We start from the raw sequence: 25,352 nt of genomic DNA, 5'->3' as shown, positions 1-25,352 counted from the left end.
CACACACACACACACACACACACACACACAGTGTCCCTTCCTTCTCTGGAACTGATCCTGTCTTAAAAACAGATGGGAGAGATCCTGATCCTAACCCAAACACAACATTGTCCCACACAACCGGCACTTAACCCCAACACAAACGCCATGTGGTCGATCAGAGCATCCCTCCCTTTAGGTACAGTGTGCAGCATCAGAATCTCCAAAAGAGAGTGCCAGCTGTCCTGTGGGTTGGTTTTGCCCACGTGGGCCAGGCAGAGGGCCCCTACTCCCATCCCTCAACCCTCTTACAGCGAGTCCCTGCTGATCAATTCCCAGCCCAGCGTTCACGATACAATCATTCTGCCCCATATAATAACTCGCTGAGTGCCTTTAGAGATCAGCGATTAAATCTCGATCTCTAGGTGGAAGGGGAGGGAGAGACAGAGGGACACACATAAAAAGGAAGGTAGCAGAAAGAAAAGGCAGTGAGAGGAGGAATAGAGAGGTTAAGGGAAGGGAGCGAGAAAGAGGCAGAAAGAGAGAGAGAGTTAGGTACAAGGGGAGTGAAGGGAGAGAAGAGAGAGGGAGTGAGGGAGAGAGAATAAGAGAGAGCAGTAAGAAGACAGGACTCTTAGTGGAGTATTCTTTCTCCATTACCAGACAGGGGACGGAGCTACCCTTTGTGACACCCGGGGCGCTGGCATTGTCACGGCCTGCCATTATTTTCTCGCCGTCCTGAGGAGGGCTGCCAGCCATCCCCACGAGGTGCCAACGCGGCTGGCAGGTTGAGCGCGGCGCTTAGCGCTTCCCTCTCCTCTCTCCTGTCACCACCCTTCCTCCCTCCTCCCTTCATCAAGCCCTGCCTCGCATGCATGATTGAGACTTCTGCCCCCTTGGGCAAAGGGGGTGTCCAAAGTGGGGGAAAACAAATTTAGCTGTCTTCCCCTGTAGCCATTACACAGCTGGCCTGTAAATCAGCCCCCCCCCCAGCTTTCTGGAGTCCAGCCAGGAAGTTCCACACACTCTCATGCTTGCTAATTAATCCCACTAAACACTGTGGATTCATCAATGCCATGGCAAGAGTTAGTCACTACTAGGATTTAGCATGTGCGTGACGCGTACAGTACACATATCAAGCGGGAGCAGTGGTAGCATGGGGGTGTCCAGTAAGAAGGTCCTGGATTCAATTACCGTCTTGGGGCTTGTCGGTGTTCAGGTGGGCTACCCCCTGTGCTCACAAGGGCTTTCTCCGCAAAGAAACCAGCCCCAGATTGCAGGACTGTATGTCCCTGGCCAGGATATGGGTGTGCGCAAGGACTTGGCCCCTGGGCGGAGCGGATGTGGCTGCCCATTGCTCCTGTCTGCCCTGGGAGGAAGGACACCAGGATGGGTCAAACGCAGAGGCGGATGCCCTAGTGTGTGTGTTCGGCCAGTGTGTGTTCTGCCACTCCCTGCACGTGTGTGTGTTCCACAAAATGTGAGATGGATAAAAGGATTCTTCTTCTTGGGATTGAGTGTAGTGCTGAGATGCTAGCGTTAGCTTAGCCACGGAGACCCAGACTCCCAGAGGGGGTTAGCCTGAGGGTGCTCCCTGGTCACAAATCAGAGGGTTGACCCCTTGCTGCCTCGTCTGTGCTTACTCCCCACCACACACACACACACACAGACGTGTACACACACACACACACACACACACACACACTCGCCACAGAATGTGAGAGCTGGAGCTGGCTGGATGGCGGGACTCGATGTAGGGGGTCTCCAAGCTGGCCACGCCCACCGTGAAACGAGGGCTGGAGGTAAATGGAGGTAATGACACTATTTATCTTGGGCATTATAACATCTGGGAAACTTCTCTAAAACAATGGGCCGCTTTGGGAGGCCTGCCATTCCTGGCCCTGTGCTACCTTGCATTTGTCCTGCACGCATTTGTCCTCTCCAAGAGGATAATGGACAGGCCACAAATCATCCAGGACAACAGGATGGAGGGGTGAATGTGTGTGTGTGTGTCTGTGTGAGTATGTGTGTGTGTGTTCATCCCCCCTGGTATTTAACTCCTCTGCTTGCCCATTCTCTAGGGCCCCGCAGGACAAATTGCCCTGCTTGGTTGTCTTTGAGAGGCAGTGCAGCGCGCAGAGAAAGGGACAGGGCTGAAACACAGGGAACAGGCCCATAAAAATTCATCACTTTGACCCCCCTGACCTCCCACTACTGGGGGTTCCACACACACACCCAGATCTGGGCTCACGAATGCTGGATAAACCCCCCCCCCCCCCCCCCCCCCCCCACCTTCCCTTAATTTCACACACACACAAATAATGCAGATACGCAGTCACCATACCATTGGTCTAAATACTCAAGGTATCCCAAACTTAGACACAAACAAATGATCTTGAAAAACTGCTTACAATACAGCTTTCACACAGGTTAAGACTCACAAATTGAAAAGAAACACACACACATACTAGAAACACAATAGCTAAATAGAGAGTTCTTAACAGGAAAAGGCCACCAGATGCTTCATTGTGTTTGTGTGTGTGTGTGTTTGCACGTGTGAGTGTGTGTAGAAAGTAGCAGCAGTAAAACGAAGGCAGCCACTCCTCAGCGTATTAGGCAGGGTAAGAGAGGCCATTGTCTCAGGCCAAACTCTTGACACATTACTGCCACCTGTACAAAGAGAACCTAATGAGAGATTTAATCTCAAAACCTCCCCTGCCACTATAAGTCAGCAGTTTGTAACCAACTGCGGCAGATGTCTGCAAGGCTGTTTAACGCACCAGTTTCCCCAAAGCTCCTCTTAAAGGCCAATGCACTCAAACCCTTGCTTTTCACTGGCGCAACCTCCATTATTGAGATTGTGCTTCATTTGAATGTGGTTAGATGCCGTTTTGTGTTCCGAACAGCAGCTTAGAGAATGTTAGCAACAGGCATCCATGTTTCCACCATGAATGCTGTTTTCACGCCACAGCTAAAGGCAAATAAATCCTGTTTAATGATAACTAAAGAGGAATCAAATCATAAAGCCACGATTGTAGAACATTCATTAGCACACTTTAACAATCAAAAGGAGACAGACTGCTATGGATAGCAGATGAATACCGGCTTTGATCACTTAAGGGCCTCCAGGCAAACTGCTAAATCACAATAAATTCGACTGGTTTTAGCTGGCAATCAATTGAAAGAAACAGGCAGGAGTGTGTGTGCGTGTGTGTGCACACGACCGTGTGGAGGGGGGTTAGGGTTGTTGTCGGCTGGGTCAATTAGGAGGATATCGAAAACCCAATCAGGAATCAGGACCAGTGCTTAGTGATTAGTGTTGGCCCAATAAAAGAGAAGAGATGGTGGAGTTCATTACCGTGGTGATCAATACTGATCACAGCTGAACAACGAATGAAGCTCTGATCCAGTTCTCTGTGGAGAGGTCAGGCCAGGCCAGGGCTGTCACTGGGTCTGGTCTCTGGAACTCTAATAGTCCCCGTCGGATTGAGAGGTTATGATCTAGCTTCCCTATGACTGACGGTCTCTGAAGCCTGGAAGGCCCATGAATATGTTTAAGGTTCAGATTTCTGGGCCGCTACTGGAACCCCCCCCCCCAAAAAGGATCATGTGTATCCAGTCCAGATAGGAATCAATAAATGAATGCAATAATTCCCATATGTAAGTAATAAGGGTAAGGACCTGAAGAATCCCAGAAACGTCAGATAAGTCTCTTAGTACACGGCTCCTACAGAGTTATCTTGCTCTGAAAAACAAAGGAGGCTCTCACAATCTCTTGATGCCTTCCTCATGCAGGCCGACGGCTGCCTATATCCCCTCCCAGCGTACAGTGCGATGAGAGGACCCAGGACCCCGGTACAAAGCCCTCCCCCGGAGACAAAGAACAATGATGCATTTGGAGAGCGCCACCCTTTAATTTGTTTGCACCATTTCATCTAAATGATGCACTTGTCCATCGGGGCTATAATAGGACGGAGGGAGGGAGGGAGCAATTCAGCCAAGGAAGGGAGGTGGTGGTGGAAAGGGCCAGAGAGAGGTAGGTGGAGGGCTACAGCCCCGCCACGACGCGCTAGGCAACCGTCTTGTGGGTGGGCTTTGTGATACATTTTACCAATTTTTCATGCCCATCCCTCTCGGTGTGACCCCGCAGCGGGCCCTTTATGCCCCTGACAGCTAGGCGCAGGAAAACATGCTGCCCCTCTGATAGCATGAAATCGGGAACAAAGACCCCCGGGGCGAGGAGAAGGGGGCCGCCGAGGCGCGCTGTGCTGGGGTCCCGCCTGGATGGGGACACAAACAGATGTTAGGCCGGCCCCGGCCCTCTCAGCCCCCTGAAAGGAGGGCCTTGTCGGAGGAATGGGCCTGAAACGCATTGTTTTGGGCCTCCTTTAAGACAAAAAGAGGAGCCCGCACACCCCCCTCTCTCTGAAAGAGTGGAGCAATATGGCCGTCACAGATAAATCACCCAGGAAGGAATTGTGGGGGAGCCCCATGAATTCTCAATGTGCCACTTAATGGGCCTCTTAAATATGATGGGGATATTTGTGCTGGGCTGTGAATGGAGCAGAGTGACTCTTAATTCTGCTGGCCAGAGTTGTTTAAAGGCCCAGGGTGCCAAGGCTGGCTTTACAGCTGGGTGACAAAGAGCTCTTCTGTGGGCCACCTCCCTGGGACCGACGCTAGCTGACAAACAACTCAATGAGCTGCTCTTTGAATCATGACATCTCATCAGCTTTGTATTCATGCCTTCTTTCTATTCTTATTATACGCTTAATATATGCTGGCTTACATAAAAAGTGACATTGGTCCGTTTTTTCCCTCCAGTCTCTCATAAACATGTATGCTTGATATGTGTGCTATAATAAGATTGATTTAACAATGTAATTTCTCTTGAAATGTGACCTCTAGGAACTGGATCTAACATGACATGTTGATCTAATACAGAATGCAATTACTGTCTGACAAGGGGTTGAGGCAGGCCACATGTTGACTACCTCATGTAAACTCTACGGCAGAGTAGAAACGACATGGTGAGTGTGTGTGTGTGTGTGTGTGTGTGTGTGTGCGCGTCTCCATTACATAACCCTGAGACAACACGCACCGTCCTGGGACCCTGCTTGGCACCCTGGTCACAATCCATGGCAAGAAAAAACGATTATTGTTGTTTTCTCCCCCGCAAACGGCAGCGGACTGCATTAGTCAAAAATAGACTGACATCATACAAGCAGGCCACTATGCGCCAGGCACAAAGACAGCCTTATCCTCCACAGTTTATGCCACATTTCGTTTGGACTAAATCAAAATAGCCACTGTAAGCGGTTTGTTGTTCCTCTGAGCCATTTCAAAGGCAAGGCCAAGCTGCACTGTGACAGAGGTGGAGGTGAGAGCCGGGGACGGCCCTCCATATAATGAACTGCTGGAGATAAACAGTTAAGATCAGGACGGAATTATTTGAAGAGGTCGTAAGGACCTTGTTGCTACCCGCCGCAGTTATTCAAAGTTAACAGACAGATAAAACGAGTCCGTAAATCAAATTTGGGATTGTACTGAATCAGTGGGCATAGCCATAACTTAACTATATTGTTTTCAAAGCAAATATGTGGGACCTTGTCTACTGTGTAAAGCTGTTATCACAGAAGCACTTTCATCTCCTCAGACACGCTAACGCTTGTCTGGTCTACACCCATGTACACACTGACAGCCTGATATCCCGGAACACAACGTCATGCTGGCAGCAACTCAACTCATAATGTCTGCCTGCCTGCCTGCCTGCCTGTCTGCCTGTTTCTTGTCTACCTGTCTCTCTACTCTTTTCTGTTAGCAAACACCCCCTGTATAATCCACTTCCTGACCTAGTTAAACACCAAAGCTCCCTTCCTCCAGACAAAACTGCTTGCTCCTGTTTTGGCTCCTACTTTTTGTGGTGTGTGAAAAGCCTTCCCTGAGCCGTTAAAGACCAGCGATCAGAGCTGTGGAATGCTGGGAGTCCGTCGAGAGAAAGGAGAGGAAGACGGAAGAAAGGCTGAGGAGAGGAGGAAAAATAAAGCCTGCTTTCAAAGAAAGAGAGGGAGTTAGGGGGAGATCAAGAGAAAGAGATTGGGAGAGAATGTGTGAAGGCGTGACAGTGAGTGAGTGAGTGAGTGAGCGAGCGAGCAAGCCAGCAAGAGAGACATGTCGAGTGAGTGAGCCTTGAAAGGTGAGTGAAGGACACTCCCCTCAGTGACCAGAGGTGTGGCCAGTAAAAGTGTCCACTCCAACCAGCCACAGCCAATGAGGAGCGAGGATGCAAGGGGTCATCAGGGCTGAAACCCTGTCCAGCCTCAGAGACCGGGGCACCACAATCTCAGTGTGGGAGTGGGGGTGGAGGGGGCAAGCGGGGGCTACCGGTGCCAGGCGCTGCCCTCACCCCCCGGTCACACCATCTACCGCTGGCGTGGCGCGTCCAGCTGCCGGTCGCTCCAGCCTGCAGCACAATGGGTCTGCAGCGCTGCAGCCGTCCTCAAACGAGCGGTTGTTAATGAGCGAGACTAACAGAAGCCCCTGCTTGTCCCCTCTACTCGGGGCGCCTTTTTAATTACGGGGACGGCACTCCGATCAAAGCGACATCGCTTGCGTTCCACCCTCATCACTGAACTTGCCCCTCCAACCCCCCCCCCCCACCCTCTCTCTGTATTCATTAGTATGGCAAGCAAACAGAGGAAGAGAGAACAGTGTCTTTTGTTCAGTGGGTATAATCTCCTTCTATCTAGACGGGTTATCTCTGGTATAATGGGGCCTTATTGTGTCCAATTAGACTCCTCTTTTCACATAATGATACTGTATTGTACCGGGGAACATCTTCATCTGGAGCTACACTGGTATCAAGTGATTAAACAGGCCAGCAAATACACCAAGACCCTCCTGTGAGACCGTGCCATACACACAAGATAAGGTGGATTAGCTATATTAAATCACTCTCTTTGGACTACTTCATTGTGGCCATAAGAGATGCACTAATAGATATGTAACCTTGGATTTTACTCTGAGGTATCATTAGGGTTTATATCTCAATGTCTAGGTCCTGACGGCGATTTTCTTTTATCGAATTATGGAGATTCTCCTGATATGGGAATTGGGGAATTAAGAAATGTGTATGTGTGTATACGCGTGTGTGTGTGTCTGGGGAACGGACAGCAGCCAAGGAGGGTCACAGTCCCTGGTGTCGGCAGGTCCCACAGAACAGAGGCCCAATCAGTGCTAGCCCACTGGCTAATGGATGGATGGCCCCCAAAATTAATTAGCCTGACTAATGTAGTGTACACTTAATTACACTGGCTGGCTTTTGATTTATAGCAAGCCAGACCCACACATGCTCATCAAAGCCTGGATGAAAAGGGAAAAGAGGCAAAAAATATTTAGCCAGCACAAGTTTCACGAGCCAGGACAATGGCTAGGAACAACATCTAATCCCTGTCTAGCCTACTTGAACAATAGTGTGCATCCTGTGGACACACACACTCACAATTAGGGAACACTACACAGAAATATTGTACTGTATAAGTACACATTGACTACAATGCCTTGCTAATACACACATTATACACACACACACACACCCACTACACTGACACTTTTGACAGGCACGGACTGTGAGCTGCACTGTACTTCAAAGCATGAAAAATGTAATATTTATTACCCCCACTTGTCATTAATGAGCATTTTACAGCATTCATTTGGTGTGGCTCGAGCCAACGGCCCCACCTTTAATTTCATGCTGCTCAAGGGAGAGAAAGGGGCCAGGGACAAAGGGAGGAAGATTGATGCCTTGGCCAGCCCCCACCGTCCCACCTCACACAGACAGGGGGCGCTACTGAGGCCTGGCTCCCCCGTTCAAAAGGCCGAGCGTTAGCATTAGCCGGCAGCTACCGTAATGAAATCTGGCTCCATGTAGTGTTCAGATCACTTCCAATTAAAACAGGCACAAGCTGTGTCACGGGGACAGTAGATCAAGTCAGCAATTAACCTTCCAGCTGGCCCCTATCAATCGCAGGATTGGATCAGCTCGGCCAGGGGCTACACCATTTCTGCAGATATTAAATTTACATTCTATTAAGTTTAATTAGGAGGGATTTTAAATATACTGGAGTCCAGGCACGGAGCCGCGCGGCCGTCACTGAGCATGCTGATTTACAGCCAGCGCCAGCCCTCTGGGGCCCCCAACATGGCAGACCATCATGCACCTCTTCTTCAAATCCCATCCCAGCCAGGATGTCCTGCCCCACAGGGGGTCATTTGGCTCCAGACTGTCCTCTGTGGTAAACTGTGGACACACAGGGCTGCACTAAAACGAAGGCCCATCATGCAATCTGGTATTTACTGTAGGCCTACGTCTCTTTTGTGGTGAAGCTCGGAAACTGGGTGAAGTGGTCAGGGGGCCAAGCGGGCTCAACACAACGTCAATCCGACAGACGTGTCAAGACATCGGATTGTAAGGCAGAGAAAAACGTTTCAATAGGCTGTTCAGGTTTCCAAACGTCTCCGACCGGGCAAACCCCACCATCAAACCACCTTCTTCACCCACTATTACCCTTACAGCTCCACCAAACCCCCCCCCCCCCCCCCCCCCCATCCAGACACCTGAATATCTCCATAACCGGGTCTCACAGAGCCCTAACCCTCTCTGTGCCCCTCTCCCTGCCCTGGGTGTTGGGTCCTGAGAAAGATGCAGGGTGAGGGGGGGAGAGAGAGGGACAGTGGTGGTGGGGGACCTCCAAGCAGCTCAGCTCCAGCATTAGTCTCCACGTGGCTGTGTCCTTTGTCCCCCAGTCAAAGGGCCGCTGAATGGGGGTCAATTGAAGCCAATTCCCTCTGTCGGACACAATTAATGGGGGGACCGGGCCTGGGGGACGGAGGGGGGGGGACGGAGAGGCCGGCCACAGCCTCTGGTTACTGATCCTGCTGCACAAGCATGCCAGGAATCTGCCACCTGTGTCCAACCCTGGGACAATGTCCACCCCCCCCCCCCCTCCCATATAGGGGGCAGAAGACCACCAGACACATACACACACTCACAACTTCCTCCACACCCATTCGCCATGCTGGGTAAAAGGAAGTGACATAAGCTGTCCAGTGTGATTGTGTGCCTAGTATAGACACAGACGGGATCACGCTATAAAGAGGTGTGGGCAGGCACTGACAAAAGTATCCTCTAATTCCTTATTGCCAACCAGTATGTACAAGCACCCTGAAAAGGATAAGAGGTGCGTGAGAGAGAGATGGAGACAGAGGGATGGAGAGAGAGATGGAGAGAGATGGAGAGGGAGGGAGGGGAAGAGAGAGAGAGAGAGAGAGAGAGAGAGAGAGAGAGAGAGAGAGAGAGAGAGAGAGAGAGAGAGAGAGAGAGAGAGAGAGAGAGAACATGTGTCTGACTGTCTGAATTAAGCTCCAGATAAGCATGCCAGATCGATACACTAGTGGCCCATCTACAGTAAAGTACCCTCCTGGAGGTGCACTAATTGTCCTGCTGACATTAATTGTCATTAAAGGGTTGACACAGCTCTGAGGCTGTGAGTTAGATCTGAGCGGACCCCGCACCCATTTGTTTACCGGTGACATCACAGCTTCCTCCGCGACCACGTCCAAGCCACCATTAAATCAGCCTTCTGGGGACCCGAGTCCGACTGCTTTACAGTATACGAGCCAGCGCTGGCTCTTTAACGAGCACCTCGGCCGGATGACATCAGCCTCCCGCGTTTGTGTCTTGAGTCCCCGTTAAACGCTTAGCAGCTATGAGGACCCTTCTGGAGGAGGCAGGGGGAAGGAGATGGGACTCTGTGTGTGTGTGTGTGTGCGCGCAAGTGCCAGGGGGTCCTTCATGGCCCACGGCTCTGACTTCCTGAGTGTCTCTTCAGTGTAAAGAGGCCCCCTGTGTGCCGGAACCACCCCTTCAAGCAGGGGAGATCAATCAGAAACATCTGTCAGAATAACTGGAGGATGGGACCTGTGTGTGTGCGCGCATGCATGAGAGAGGGGTTTGTATCTGTGTGTGTGTGTGTGTGAGAGAGAGGGGTTTGTGGCTGTGAGTGTGTGTGTGTGACACAGAGGGGTCTGTCTCTGTGTGTGCGTGAATGTGTGTGCGTGAGCGAAAGAGGGGTGTGTGTGTGTGTGTGGAGATGCATGAGAAAGGGAAGGGTGTTTCTGAGATGGACACACACCGGTGCAAGCCTCGCATGTCCCCGGAAAAAAAGGTCACGACCCTTGGGCCAGCATTTGTACAGAGTGTGAGAGACCGAGACAGCCGCCAACACTCACCTAGCACAGAGAACTGGAGAGAGGGGGAGACACACACACACACACACACACACACACACAGGGACGTTCTACGGTGACATTCACATGACTTTGTAAGTGGAATCTGTCACCCTCTAATGTCCGCGACATGGCATGTTGTGATTTCATCACAGTCGCGCTAACGGTTAACTACATCCTAGTCATCAAATATCATCATGAAAGGGAGCCAGGTTTGGGGGGGAGGATGGTCGGATCCCGACCCTTCCCTCTCAATGGTCCCAGTGTTCTGCAGCATCTGCTCGTCCCACTCCTACGGTGGGCTTATTATCTCCAAAAGCAGCTCATATATTTCTCACATGATCAGCGCTAATGTGACCCAATTATCCCAGTGAAATCCAATGTACCGTGGGAGATGATAGAATTCCGTCAATCAATGCGAATGATAGGCACAGTGCAAAAACAAACATCTTATGGTCACGCACAGCAATCATTGAGCCAAACCCGCATGCGGCTTGAATGAGGGCGCACCAACTTATGACCCCCCAACTATCTGCCGACGATTACGGTTTGGGTTGAACGAGCGCGTGTGACCCTCAGTGGCCCCTCTAGTGGCTGGATGGCTGAACTGCGTTCCACATCACGAGGCCCCCTCTCCCCTCACCTCACAGGACGAGGTCTTTCCTGAACCGCTTGAGCAAGACGCTCCTTTTTACAAAGACCTCCCGCACTCCTCCTCCTCTTCCTCCGCCTTTCAAAGAGCTTCGGCTCCCAAACCGACAATGCCGACACCTTGAGCAGGGTTGGTGATTTGAGGGGCTATTGTGTCTGGCAGGGAGAGTCCACCCTCTCCCTCTCCTTCCGTCTTGTCCTCGGTCCCCACAGGGCCCGCCGTGGTGTGTGCGTGGCGTCAGGTCTTTATGGCTTGTTGTCCTAGCCCCCTATCTCATGATGAGGAATGCTGAATGACTGCACTACACTGGGACACTGTGGCCTCATTTGCACCAAGAGAAGGGGAGGAGGAGGGAGAGAGAGGGGAAGGAGGAAGGGAGTGATAGAGAGGGAACGGCACCGTAACATAACAATGCACTTGGAGGGCTGCTCGGCAAACACAGCTGGGCTGGCCACAGAGGAGCAAATAATGAGCCATAATTCTGGAGGGCCGCTTTTCTTCCTCAAGCTAATTTAACCGCACAGAGTCAAACACACACACACACACACGAGCGCCCACTCATGAACTCTCACAGCATGCACACACAGACATACATGACCCACCAAACACTTGCACGCACACTCACACTCACACAATTCTTACCTCAATAACCTGCTTCGAATCCAACCTGAAGTTGAAGTCCCCAAAGACAAAATATGGTAGCTTCTCATACCGCTGGTCAGTGATCCTGTAAAACAATGGGACCACATGTTATTAGGTTGATCTCAGTGGAGTGCTGGTGACTTATCTGATTGGTGGTGGCGTGGTGGTGGCCTTAGGGCCTCATGTAATTTCTGAAGTGCACAGCACCACCTGGTGGTACTCACACCTGTACGAGGGAGTGACTCATTCAATCCAGTAGATAAGAGCACTAACTACTAGATACTGTATGTCTACTAGTATAATATACCATATGCTCTGTTCTATAATGGGCTTTAGGAATTATTTTTTTTCTACTAGCACAGCTTTAAAAAAAAAAATTATCACAAAAGAGAAACATGCACTACTTTATACATGTAGTAGAGATTTAGCAAAGCAGCAGAGCCTGTGGGTGAGGATTCATGGAGTCCAGCTCGACGTGTCATGGAATGTTTCCAGATCCAGACCAGCCTCGTGGGAGCAGCGGCATCCAAGAGAGGTTCAAACGCACCTTAAGCGAGGTATAATTAACTCTCATACCTAATCATTTACTTAGAAGAGGCCCCTCTACAAGACGAGAGATAAGAAATTAAAAGGAAGGTAGACCTGCTCCGTGCGTAATTAATGATTCAGGATGCTTGCTGTGCTAATCGGGGAGGATAAATCTCTGGCCTCGACTCCCCCAGCCACTGATAACAATATATTTATGAGGCAGTAAAAAGAGTCTCACTCTTCCCCAACCAACCACCCGCTCTCTCTCTCTCTCTCTCTCTCTCTCTCTCTCTCTCCGTGGTGGGTCCTTTTCCTAGTCCTCAGTCGTAAAAGCACACACACAGTGGCTCTCTCTGGGGGAGGTAGGGGGGGTAAAGAGGGGCACATGAGGCTGGGAAAGGTGCTTGTTGTGTGAGGGGACATGCACCTGTCTCTCAGCCAAGTGCTTCAAGCGATAGGAGGTTTAGTACACTAATACACTCAGCACTGATGATGTCATAAATGACCTTCCCCACTTAAAAGGGGCTGAAGGACTGGACATAAGAAGAGATGGTATTCGAAATTAGGAAATGGATGAAAATAAGTGAATTAAAAAATAAAATGAAAAAATCCAATATATGTGTTGGCAAAAGAATGTATGCTGGACTTTGTGTGCCAATGAAGATAATGTACATTATGCATCTATGGCTGAAAAGTATGAGCAACAATTATTTAAAACGTTAAATGTTATCCAAATCAATGTTTTGTCTTGCCCTAAATGTTGTTTCAATATCTCGGATGGAAGCAATATCTTTAAGACATGTTGTTTCGTTGATCTCGGGGGTGAGGTAAAGATGAGGGCATTCCCACGGGAGGCACTTGAGCCGCGGGGAGAGGAGGAAGCAGGGTGAAGAAGAGAGGAGAGAGAGAGTCTAATGAGAGAAGATGGAGGGAGGACAGGGGGGAGAGCGTGGGAGGAGAGGAGAAGTGGAAAGCAAGAGCGAGAAGGAAAAGACAGCATTGGGTAGGACCATGCCTCGCTCCTCAGTGTGGTGTGGGAGAGAGAGGAAGAGAGGGAGAGAGAGTCTGTCTGTGTGTGTGTGTGTGTATGTCTCTCCCCCTAAGGGGATAGAGCCCACAGCTTTATCCCGCTAATAGCCATGTCTAATACGTGGGCCCGGGCCGTTTTGTCTGCGGGTCTAAGGTATCAGCCGCAGGTCAGAAGGTAACACTCTGTTTACACGATCATTTCCTAAAGCACTCGTGGTGACCCGCTGGTGTGAAAGTTGACTTTTGCTTGGCCTTTGTGGGGGGCCCGAAGAATCGCCACATTAGCCACAGTGGACTGGGCGTGAATGGGACAGAGGTGGGGGGTCCTAGGTGCCCCCCTGCTAGCCCCCCCCAGCTGGGGCCCCATTAGGCGCGTCATCACAGTTCATTCAGGCAAACTGTAACAGTGTCAGCGACATTCCCCCACAAAGACGCACTCCTTTACACAGTCTATAAACATGCTTCCCCCCAGCCAATTCATCGCGCGGTGACACCCCTGAAAGACTCTCTTCTTAGGGGCCGTTCTCACTGAGAGGGGGGGGGGGGGGCGTGAATCAGGCCTTCCTGGGGCCACACAAAGACGGGGGTCAGCCGCTAATTTATAAGACGGCCCCTAACTCTGCTCCCAGGCCCCCTACAGCCTCGCCACAAAGCACTGGGAGCACATTCCTCTCACACACACACACACACTCTTCCCTGCTCACATAAAAAACGCACACATGCAAGAACGCACACATGTGTACCCGCGTACGAGCAAATAGCAACTCTTTCTTTCGATCTATCTGTCAGTCTTCCAGCCCGTCTGTCTGTCCTTTGGGTGCATGCACACACACACACACACACACACACACGCGCACGCACACAACCCCAGTCCCATGATTAAGTATGACTGACAGTTAGGCTGAGTCATAATGGACGAGCTTCCAGGATTATGCTCTGTGATAGCGGGTCTTACTAGGGTCCATGTTACTGGGAGACCGCGGGACGACTTACCATTAGTTGGCCAGTCAAATTCATCTCTGCACGACTCGACAGCACAATGCTGCTCATCTCTCGCAGCGCATCCATTGTGAGTGATTTGGGAGAATGTTAACATTGTGAAGAATGTGCTGCTTGACGTCTGGGTGAATGGGATGGGGGTGGCCCTCGCTGTGACCCGTGACCCCCTAAGGACCACCACCCCTCCTTCCCCACCTCTTCCACCCCACCCCGCCCAGTCAGGTTGGGGGGGTGGCACGGTCACTGAGAGGTTAGAGGACAAGCCAACCCGACCGGGCCACGTCAAACCCACGACGCCGTTGACTGGGCCCCCCGAACAAGCCAGCGGGGACAGGAAGTTCACTCCGTGTAGTGGTGTGTGGTTTAAGGTGATCTAGTGTTCCGTCTCAACCGCTCAGATGACAGGGTCTAGAAGAAGACGCATCTATTCACAGCGAGTCTGGTTACACCTGGGGATTCACCAAGGTATAAACTATCCATATCCTTACAAGATACTGACAACAGTCACACCGACATCTGTCACTCTGCCTGCACTAAGAAGTGTACTGAGAGAGAGAGAGAGAGAGAGAGAGAGAGAGAGAGAGAGAGGGGGGGGGGGGGGGGGTAGGGCCGTGCAGGAGAGGGTTGGGGATGAACAGAGAGCGATATAGACAGAGATAGAGACTGAAAGATAGAGAGAGAGAGAGAGATCTGTAGTCAGACAGAGAGCCCAGTGGGAGTGGAGAGGATTAACCCCTGCTGCCCCAGGCCTCCCAGGGTGAGGAGGCAGTTCACAGAGTCACACACTAACACCCCTTCCCCACCCCCTCCCAAACACACACACAACTTGCACCTCGCACACTACAGTCTCGTTGAGTGTTTCAGCTAACCCAAGCAGACCAGCTGTGAGTTCAAAGCTATTTAGTCTCACTGTCAACCCATTTGCCTGCTTAAATACATTCAAAAGCAATAAACTAAAAACAAATATTCCGCATTGTTGATCGACGATTCCTTATGTATTTATTGCATTCACACATGCGTTACTCTTACTCTTCCTGCGTCACAAATTTCTCCCGGCTTCGCAAAAGGATCTCTTATCCTTCAGGCCTTTTCCAGCTGAACATGTCTATTGCCTGGAAACTGGCTTGTCTTTCGCCTCTCATTCAGTCTGTTGTTCTGGGAAAAGCCTAAAGGGAAACATTTAGATTGGAGAGCTCTTTGAGACAAGCTGACAGTTGACTGATGACCGTCCATAAAATGACAAAGAATCGCTGTGTGGCGGCCAGTTCGGCCCAGTGCCTCCCCATGGGAAACTAATTGCTCTGAATTGTTAACGGCAACATTATTTTTCTGCCAATCATTGCTTTTCAATGCCCCGAAAATGAGCATGAAACAAGCCTTTTCAGGGAACAAAACAGTTAAATGTCCCCAATGTTGATCAAATTAACTTCAGCTGTGTGACAATGGACTATATCTGTGTGAAAATAATAGGGGGCGACACAGCCTCCTTTATGCCAGGATTTCACAGTTGTAATGTGAAACTGTTCTCTCCTGAACCAGAGCAGGCCCTTTGAATGGACCAGGGAAAAGGAACAAACCCCAATACACAAAAGATGATCCTCTAGGAAGAGAGGGGGACGGAAAAGGTGTGTTGATTTCATATTCTATGATTTCACATGCCTCTTGGCAGCCTGGACTCCCATCAACCTCTCGGTCTGAAGGTTTGAAAGTAGAACGCCACTCTTGGAATTCTCTTAGATCAATTGTACCTAGATGAATTAAGCATTGCCTTTATACTGCACACACACAAGCTGGTTTTCACCATGACTGGAGCTCTGCCGATAATAAGTTCAGGACTTCAAAGAGATCATCCTTCAAGACAGAATATTTCAAAATCACATCACAGCATAAAGTTCAAACAATTCTTCAAACACCTTACATAATCCTGAAACAATGATCCTTAAAGATCAAGGCAAAAATCAACAGAAAAAGCGGTATACAACGGGAGTCAGATGGCTGAGCGGTTAGGGAGTCAGGCTATTAATCAGAAGGTTGTTGGTTCGATTCCCGGCCGTGCAAAATGACGTTGTGTCCTTGGGCAAGGCACTTCACCCTACTTGCCTCGGGGAGAATGTCCCTGTACTTACTGTAAGTCGCTCTGGATAAGAGCGTCTGCTAAATGACTAAATGTAAATGTATATAAAGTCTCCTCTGTGGGTGCTCATATGTCCACTATTAAAGAGAGAGGACTAGGTATACAAAAACAAGCCGGGGCTGCATTTCAAAAACCCTACCCTCCTCCCTCGCCCTCACAGAAGTGGCCCGCGCATTAGCCCAGGCTAAAGGACTGCTTGTTTTCTTGATGGGACTCAATGGAGATCTCTGGCCGCCTAAACGCTGTTCCCTCTCACCATTGTTCCCCCGGGGGGCCTTGTAGCCGCCTGGAGATAAACACCGTTTAGCAGTTAAAAGGGCCACAGAGGAAGAGAGCTTATCAGATGTGTTCTCAATGGGCCGTAAGCTGCACTACTAAGCCCCAGACCTCAGATAAGAAGCTGCTGGACATGGGAGGGCCCAGTCGCGGAGCTCACCCAGCAGGCCTGCTGCTCCACCAGGCTCCTGCAACCCAACCAACAGCGCCCTCGGATCCCAGCTTGTGGGGAGACCAACCACTAACACTAACTCCCCACCATCCACGTCCAACCTGGCCTCCCCTCACTGAGAGATTAGAGCTCAGAGAAACCGAGTGAGGAAGAGAGAGGGAGGGATGGAGAAAGAGAGATAGAGAGAGATAGAGATAGAGAGAGAGAGAGAGAGAGAGAGAGAGAGAGAGAGAGAGAGAGAGAGAAGAGAAAGAGAAAGAAGGAAGGAAGGGGGAGGTTGGGCTATGGATATTCACCCCTCTCCCTTTTCCTGCTCTCTTTCTGGGGGTAGGAGTCAGAGTTAGGACAATGGCCAAAAAGATGGTTCCCAACCCGGCGTCTGAATGGGAACACTGTTGGTGGTAGCGCTTCATTCAAAGCCGGTCCTGGCTGCATTGTCCTCCCTGATCGGTGGAGGAGAATGGAGTTCGCTGGTGGCTGCCAAAAGGTTAGCAGCCCCTGTGAAAGGACCAGCCCATTATTCACTGCCCCTACAGAGGCTGGGGACCCTTTGTGTAGCCCAGTACCCCCCCCCCCCTCCCCCAACCCCCCCCCCCCCCCTCCCCCAACCCCCCCCCCCCCCACACACACACACACATCCAACCCCTAACCCCCCCCACCCGAGTCTCGGCGAGCATTTTTCTCACTCTAGCGGTCCGGATCCGCGTCTGAGTGTTTCCCCAAAGTGAGCAGTTGAGGCGCGATGCCTCCCCTTCTCCTCATGGCATACCAGCCTGAACATGCACCGCATCCCTACCTCTAACACCCCCCCACCTACCCCCACCCCGCCCCTTAACACCCCTGCTTCTATAGTCAGAAACTACCCCACCCCCCCCTTACCTACCTAAAAAAGGGAAGTGCAAATCCATTGGCCATTGTCAGCGTTCTAATGATACAGACCCAAGAATGAGCAGCAAGGAGGACATCTTCCCCAACACACACAAGAGGGATTTGGAGTGTGGGAGCGTGGAAACTGCCCCTCAGCCCAGCGGGGAAAACATTCAACGCCCTCAACCCCCAGCACTGTGCCATCTAGCTAGCGCTATTTACGATGTGACTTTTAAAAATAAATCAACTTCGATAGCACGACAAAAGTGGAGAAAAATACGGTCAAAACCTTCAATGTAAGCAACAAGCTGGGTCCTTTAGAAACGTCATTGCTGCCCATAAATCCAGGTAAATTATGGCTTCATAAAAATTGTAAAAGCTGCCATATTCCTAAAACACTCCCACTTCCCTGTCCATTAAAGGCAGACCATTCTTTCATCAAACGCGGAATGAAGGAGGGGAAAAATATGATCTTTGAGGAAACACTAAAGCGGCCGTCTCGTATTTCACGAGTGTCAGAGCCCTGATAATATATGCCACCCTTATATGCATGTAGTTATTCAAAGTGGAGGCGATAAGAGGCGCCGTGCATTCTGATGCTGTTTCAATGGAGGGGGTCACATGTTGCTGGGGGCTTTTATTCTGTGTTTGCATGACCAGGTAGAGAGCAGGGGTGGCCCTAGCACACTACATCATTCTGCCCCCCACTGAAAATGGATATCCCATAAATCACATTAGCATGGCCTGAGAAGGGGCTCTCATGTTTGACTAGGGGGGGAGCCTGGATAAAGGGTGAAGGATTCTCTGCCTGGGAGTGCTCAGGGGCTGGATGGGAAGGATGAAGAGGAGGGGAAGGGAAGGAGAGGATGCATGGAGGAGAGGATGGATGAAGGAGAGGATGGATAAAGGTCAGGGTGAGTCTGTTGCCCCTACGGTGCGTGGGGGGAGGAGAGGAGAGAGTCAGGAACAGCATGAGGAAGGATGCCAAGGATGGATGTCATGAGGATTTCTTATATTGAAGAAGAATTGATAGCCGAGGGAGAACTTGGATGCTCAAATAAAGAAATGATAAGAGGGATTTAATAGTATCAAGATCAGCTTCTACCAGCTTTGTGAAGCTGGTAGAAGGACAAATAATGAAGATTTGTAGTATATAGATCTCCTGCCTTCTAGGGTATAAAGTAAACAAGTACCCATATAGCCAAAGGCTCCAGCTCAATCTTGCCTTACATGGTATGAGTCCTCTGATATATAGAAAGCTTAGGTCTCATCCCTTCCTTCTAGGATAGGAAGACCCTCGTGTGGAATATAGAGACTGAGTGGCGTCAGAAAGATGGCTTATGGCCTTGATTAAACAGGTGCCAAGCTGAAAACTCACCCTGTCAATGGAGGAGGGAGAGGGACGGATGACGAGAGGGAGCGGTGATGTAGTCAAGGGTGAAACCAAAGAGTCGAGCCACCAGATCAAAGGAAGTGGGACGGAGGGAGGGGCGGAGATATGCAGAACGGGTGTGGTTCAGTCTGGCGGAGGGGGACAGGAGGATGGAGGGGAGGAGAGGATGGGAGGAGGAGGCGGAGGGCAGAGCGGTACCTGTCCAGGACGTAGCCCAGAGCCTTCTGTCTGGTCCCACAGTAGACAGACGGGCTCTTCTCCCACGCCACCAGGTTGGACGCGTCGTGGAACAGGTGGATGTTGACCAGGTCGAAGGCACTGGGGAGGAGGCGTAGAGAGGGGGGATGGGGGATAGAGGAGGGAGACAGAGCGAGGACGGAAGAGAGGAGGAGAGGGAGAGCATGAGCAAGCAGACCTACAGTTGGCTTGTTTTGGTACAGTGACGCTGATCCAAAATTCGAAACCAAATAAGTTGATCCACTACAACATCCATTTACAAGGAGGAAAGAGGAAGAGAATAGTTTCAAATTGGAAGCCTATATACAGTAACTGACCTCTAGTGTCCTCTGCTGATTAACATCAAAACACACAGACAGGTAGAGATCTACCAACAGAGCAGCGATTGGTTGTTGTGACTGATAAGCCCACGGCTCTGGCTGTTCCCAGTTGGTTGTGGACAAGTCGAATATCCAGACCAAACTAGGAGATGAACCCAACTCTCTCTTTGTTGACAACAGCCAACAACATGCCTCTAAAAGCCCAGTATCTAAGGACAAAGTGAAGGTGATTTACCTGTTGATCTTGTCAGGACTCTCTACCTCCCCACTGCCCAAACCATAATTGTATCTCCCCCTCTCACCTCTCTCTCACTCTTTCCCTGTCTAGCATTGAGCCTCTATTAGAGTGTTACGTTTTTAGCCCTTTGTCCCCATGTCATCCTTCTATTAGATTACAATCCTTCCCCTCCTCCTCTACTCAAACCAAAAGCAAAGGTTTGTATTCATCCTCCACAAGTTCAATTGCAGGTAATGTTTTCTGTCATATGTCATATGCAACTGCTTGACTAACGTGATTATGCCTAACCCAATCCTGCCTGGTCCTGTAGAATGCTGTCAAGGTAGACCTCTCTTTCTCTTTCCCTCTCTCTCTCTGACTCTTTCTCTCTAGAGGATTCTCGGCTGTCTACAAAGACAAGGGATTAGCAGAGCCCCCAGTGAGAAACGATATGGATCGCGAGTAAAAATCAAAGTGACAGATCCTGCCAGACCATTAAAGTGTAGCTCGTCAAAGTTAGAGTGACGGGGGAAACAGGGTGAGGGTAACATGGGAAATGTAGTTTGACTATGCTGTGGTATGGAGGGCTCACCAGTCAGCCAGGGCCCATCGAGTCCTGATGAAGCCTTTTCTGGACCACTTGCACTGCAGCAGAGTGAGACACATACTCCAGGTTATCATGGAAGAACATACAGAGTATTAACCACCACTGCGCCATCAGTCAACAGAGGTCATGGGACCATCATAAAACTGTAAAGACAATCACTACCTGGGATCACATTTCAATATCAAGAAGCATTCAATCTAAATTCAATCTGATGTCATCTGAAAGCTACTTGGACCAGCTGGTAGCCCAGTGGGTGGTTTCACATCAGGCACAGAGCTCTCCAGCCACCTGGTCCTGGGGCAGTCCACAGAGCTGCGGTCTGAGTGGATTATCCAATCACAAGTCCAGAGATCTCACACAGCAGCACATGATTCACCATGAAGCTTGTTATTAAATGAGGAGACAAATTGATGCTGCAAGCGTTCTCATTTTGAATACAGAAATAAACAAATAAATAAGGGCTTCTCTGAGGCCCCTAATGGGGAGTTAACCACGGTGATGAATAAACTAATTACGGCCCAGGTCACATAATTACAAATTGACTAATTTTATTTAAAAACTTAGATGCAAATTAAAGGCTGAGAGGTATTTGATTGCGCCTCACATCCTTCAATCTGCATTAGTACAAGATTAACTGTATCAAATTGAATTACATTAGCATACTTGAATTAATCCATACCGCCTGGCGGAATGTATGGCTCCAATTACACAGCACTATCGAACATTGAGACTTTGAATTCAGTGTGTGTGTGTGTGTATGTCCCAGGTAGTTGGATTCGATTCTAATTTTTTATCGATTACAATTCTAACAATGTTCGGAGTGCAAAATATTATGCATAAAAATACGTTAAATTGGAATACATCCAACAAAACGCAGCATATGTTTCAAGGAAATTTGTTCAGTAATCACATTTATATTGACGTGGCTAGCAGATGTTTTGGTTCACTTTACATTCAGTAAATGTAGTTAAACAGTATGCTCTTCCAGCGGCATGGAAGGTTCAGACCGAATGTGCTGCTTGTCAATTTCTGCATGTGTGTGTGTTGACATAATGCCAATGTAATGACTTAAGGGAATCATTGAAGAGAGGAGGAAGAGGAGGATAAAGGCTAGTGGAGACGTGGGTTAGCTTCCCCCCCATAGGGACATATCCATGGTGTACTACCACAGCCAGAGAGAGATTTAATCTGAGGTTTCATTTAAACAACCATTAACTACCATCACAGCATTAGAATCCATCACTCCTCTAACGGCCGCGTCTTCTCCATGTATGACTGATCTGTCCTCTCAATGCTTGCTCATAAACACACACGCGCCACAGTTACAAGTATGAGTAAGTGTCACAGCACACACATGCACTTTTTAACGTTTGTTCATTCCTACAGAACTCTAATGAAACCGCCTACATTGATTCACCACTGACCAATAATGACAGCCAGCCAGACAACTTCTGCTTTTCCAACAGAAGAGAACATGAGAGATCATCCACAATGATCCAGGCCTTGACCTCCATCTAGCTGGTCAATACAATCACAAACATTGACCTGGAAGGCCTATTAGTGATAAGACCAAAACAACACTATCATCTACACCAGCTGACACTGGAAGCAGTGCTGTTGGCACAGGTGCTGTCCAGTTCAATTTAATCTGCTTAGAAGGTACCATTATCAGATCCCTCCCTCAAACATGATCCCTGGTCAGACCAGACCAGGGGGGGAGGGGGGGGGGGTTCTGATGGGGGCCAGACCAGGGGGGGTGGGGGAGCTTGAGCAGTAAAGGTCAGAAGGCTGGGGGTGACACCGGCTGACCTTCCACAGGACGGCGGCTTGTCCCCTGACAGTGATGAACAGGCTGTTGCGGAGCGAGCCGTATCCAGGGCTGCCAACCAATCCGGAGACAGGACAGGACGAGTGGAGAGAGGGGGGGGGGGGGGGGGAGGGGGGCCATCAAATAGATTCCCCATTACAGGAAAGCCACTCCATGAACAGCCCACTTGTGTCCATAGGAAGTTTTCACTTCCATCAAATGTCAGACGTAGGAGCCCCAGCACCCATAAACCTGCACCCCCCTTCCCTGTCTGTTTTTATCCAGTGACCTTTCCTATACCTCAACTCAGAGACCACCCCCAGCTATAAATAACGCTGGGCTTTGAGGTGGGGGGGTGGGGGGGGGGGGTGGTGTGCAGGACCAGAAGGGGTGCAGGACAGGGTTACAGGGGGCCTGTGACAGAAATGCACTGTGAGTAATAAGTAATACACACAAACCCTGATTGATCTGGCCCCATGCAGTCCACCCCCCTCTGCATTTATCTTTATTCCATCATCCCCCCTCAGGCTGGGGGGGGGGGGGGGGGGGGGGGTCTGTTATGAGGGGGAGGGGGGGGGGGGCTTTATAGGGCTCACTGACCAGTATGTGTATATGTATGTATGTGTGTGAGAGAGAGAGATGAAAGACACAGAGGCACAGGGACACTGGGTCAAGTTGAACATCCAAACTTTCCAACCTCATTAACTGCTTGGACTTGGCTCTGAGCGCTCCGGTTGGAAATACAATGGATATGAATCAAAACCGCACCAAGGTTACAACACCATGTAATCATACCACAGAGGGCACTAAAAGGGTATGGGAGGTTCACCAGCAATGCTTTTATGAGCAAACCCATGGTGCCAAACCACAAACACCAGCATGCATGGATGGTGATCTACAGCCTGTCTTTCGTTTTTTCCACTTCCGTGCAAACAATCAATAGCAAGGGGACATTAAGGTCTCACTCGTATACTTTATTTATATAAGGCAATGACAAATCCTTCTGATGCAATGTTTTTTGGAAGCATGTATTACTGCACCAAACAAAATAAATATATTAATGCTCACGGCCGGTTGAAAGGATTGACGGAACAACGAGAAATGACAGGCCGCCAAATCCATCACGTCGACCTTTCAAAAGAAATGTGGCCGCTATTTTGTCCAGTTCCTTTCTTATTCAGCTTTTCAATTAATGACGGCCAGCCCCCCCCTTCCCCTCCACTTAAAGCCATAACTCACAGTGTCGGGCCTGGAGGCAGGGCTGGGGTTTTGCATAGAGGGAGGAACTGTCATTTCCACTGAGTCAACCTGGAGAACTCGTAAGGTCAGGAGGCTCCTGTCTAGCCCTCCTGGGAAACAAGGAGCTTTAACACAGGGAGCGAGAGAGGAAGAGCAAGTGTGTGTACGTGTGTGTGTCTGTGTGTGCGCGCGTTTGTCTGTGTGTGTGTGTGTGTGTGTGTGTGTGTGTGAGTGCGTGTCTGTCTGTGTGAAGGGGGTAGGCATGAGCAGGCAGGTCAGATCCTGAACATATCATTACCACAATAGCACTAACGTGTGCCCATCAAATGTATTTTCAAGTGCCGACCAGACAGAACAGTACCTCGGTGCATACACGCTCAACGGCACTGCGGTCCGAGAGATTCCAGGAATTTTGTCAGTTAGCGTAGCTGTTCTTTAACCAGACCTGCCACTCAACCCTAAACATCCACTCCCTGACCATGATGATGTCATCGGCCCTGGCATTGTCACAAGCTGTTAATGGCCAACTGTGAAGGTAACGCCCAATCAGGGAAAGCCAGGTAGTCTCACGCTAACCTGCTAAACCATCTGCTGTCACGTTCAAGTGTTTACATTTTTTTAAATGACTAATTTACATTTAGTCATTTAGCAGACGTCTTATCCAGAGCGACATACAGTAAGTACAGGGACATTCCCCCGAGGCAAGTAGGGTGAAGTGCCTTGCCCAAGGACACAACGTCATTTGACACGGCCGGGAATCAAACTGGCAACCTTCAGATTACTAGCCCGATTCCCTAACCGCTCAGCCACCTGACTTAAATATCTGTTTGATTACAAACGTCAACAGAAGGCATCCTCCCGACCTAACTACTTAACTCCAAATTAAGAATCACTTGTGTTACCCAAGATCCGTGACGGGGAGCTATGCCCCACATTCTGGCGAGCTTTTGATTTGGCTGAATATAGAACTGTTTGCACAAAGGCTGCTCAAACTTCAGTCCGTGCTTCTGAGCGTAGTTTTACAAGCCGGCGACACGGGCCCAGAGAGCCGTCCGGCCCGTGTGGCGGTCCGTCTTGTCCCAGATCTCCTGTTAATAGGATTCCTTAAGGCTGCAGATGGATGGAGAATCCAGGCGGTTTCATCTACTAAAAGACGGCATAAATCACCATGGAGGAAGAGGGGACGAGGCAGGGGTTATCGCCAGCCTGCCTCCCTCATGAGAGCTTTGCATTAAAGCATTAGTGAAATTAATTCATCTTTCATAAGAGGTTTGAGCAGTATCTGTGATCTATGATAACAACCAATTTCTCACTACGGGGCCGGCAGTGAGAAGTGTGTGTGTGTGGGGGGGGGTGGGGGAATAGCGGGGCCTGATAGACTACACAAATCTGCTCTTTTTAAATGGGCTAACATTATCTGGAGTGCTGCTCTCAGGAGCATCATCCCAGATTCATAACCCAGCCGGGAAAGAGGCATAAATCACAGGCCAAACTTTTCCCATCTATCTGCCCCCTCTCTCGCTCTACCCCTCCCTCATTCAGGTGACAACTTTGCTGTTGTTTTCCTGTCTTGTCCCCCTGAATGCAGAACAAGAGTTCGGAGCTATCGTTTGAAATGACTTCACCCCTTTAATCGATGTAATTGGTATTAGATCCTCTAGGACATGCAAACCGGGCAACCCAAAGTGGGTGTGAAGTGCACACGTACGCCCGTGTGTGTGTGTGTGTGTGTGTGTGTGCGTGCTATGAGAGCTAGCGCAAGACGGAGTGAGTTTGCACACGCGTGACCGTGCATGCGCGCGTGAGGGTGCGCGTGTGAAAAAGACGGAAATTGGGAGCCGTCTGTGAGAGGGGGCCGTATCCATCTCCTTTGCATATATTTGCGAAGGTGTCCGTCGGAGCATGGTTGACAGATGAGCGGGGAGTATGGGGATGACACCACAGCGCTGTCTCTCTTTATTACTATA

General features: G+C 49.9%; 1 protein-coding gene across 2 annotated transcripts in view; it reads right to left on the bottom strand.

Moving 5' to 3' along the window:
• Positions 1-25,352, bottom strand: part of LOC134022395 (inositol polyphosphate-5-phosphatase A) — a 98,630-nt gene that overhangs the window by 22,215 nt on the left and 51,063 nt on the right. For both annotated transcript variants that reach the window (XM_062463879.1, XM_062463878.1), the window contains exons 7-9: positions 20,325-20,377; positions 19,157-19,276; positions 11,561-11,645 (exon numbers count right to left, since the gene is read on the bottom strand). In XM_062463879.1, the coding sequence (XP_062319863.1) occupies positions 11,561-11,645; positions 19,157-19,276; positions 20,325-20,377 (258 nt within the window). The remainder of the gene's footprint in view (positions 1-11,560; positions 11,646-19,156; positions 19,277-20,324; positions 20,378-25,352) is intronic.

Source organism: Osmerus eperlanus, chromosome 6 (genome assembly GCF_963692335.1).
Source record: "Osmerus eperlanus chromosome 6, fOsmEpe2.1, whole genome shotgun sequence".
Taxonomy (NCBI): Eukaryota; Metazoa; Chordata; class Actinopteri; order Osmeriformes; family Osmeridae; genus Osmerus; species Osmerus eperlanus.
The sequence above is the reverse complement of the archived record's forward strand: the minus strand, read 5'-3'. Positions and strand labels throughout refer to the sequence as shown.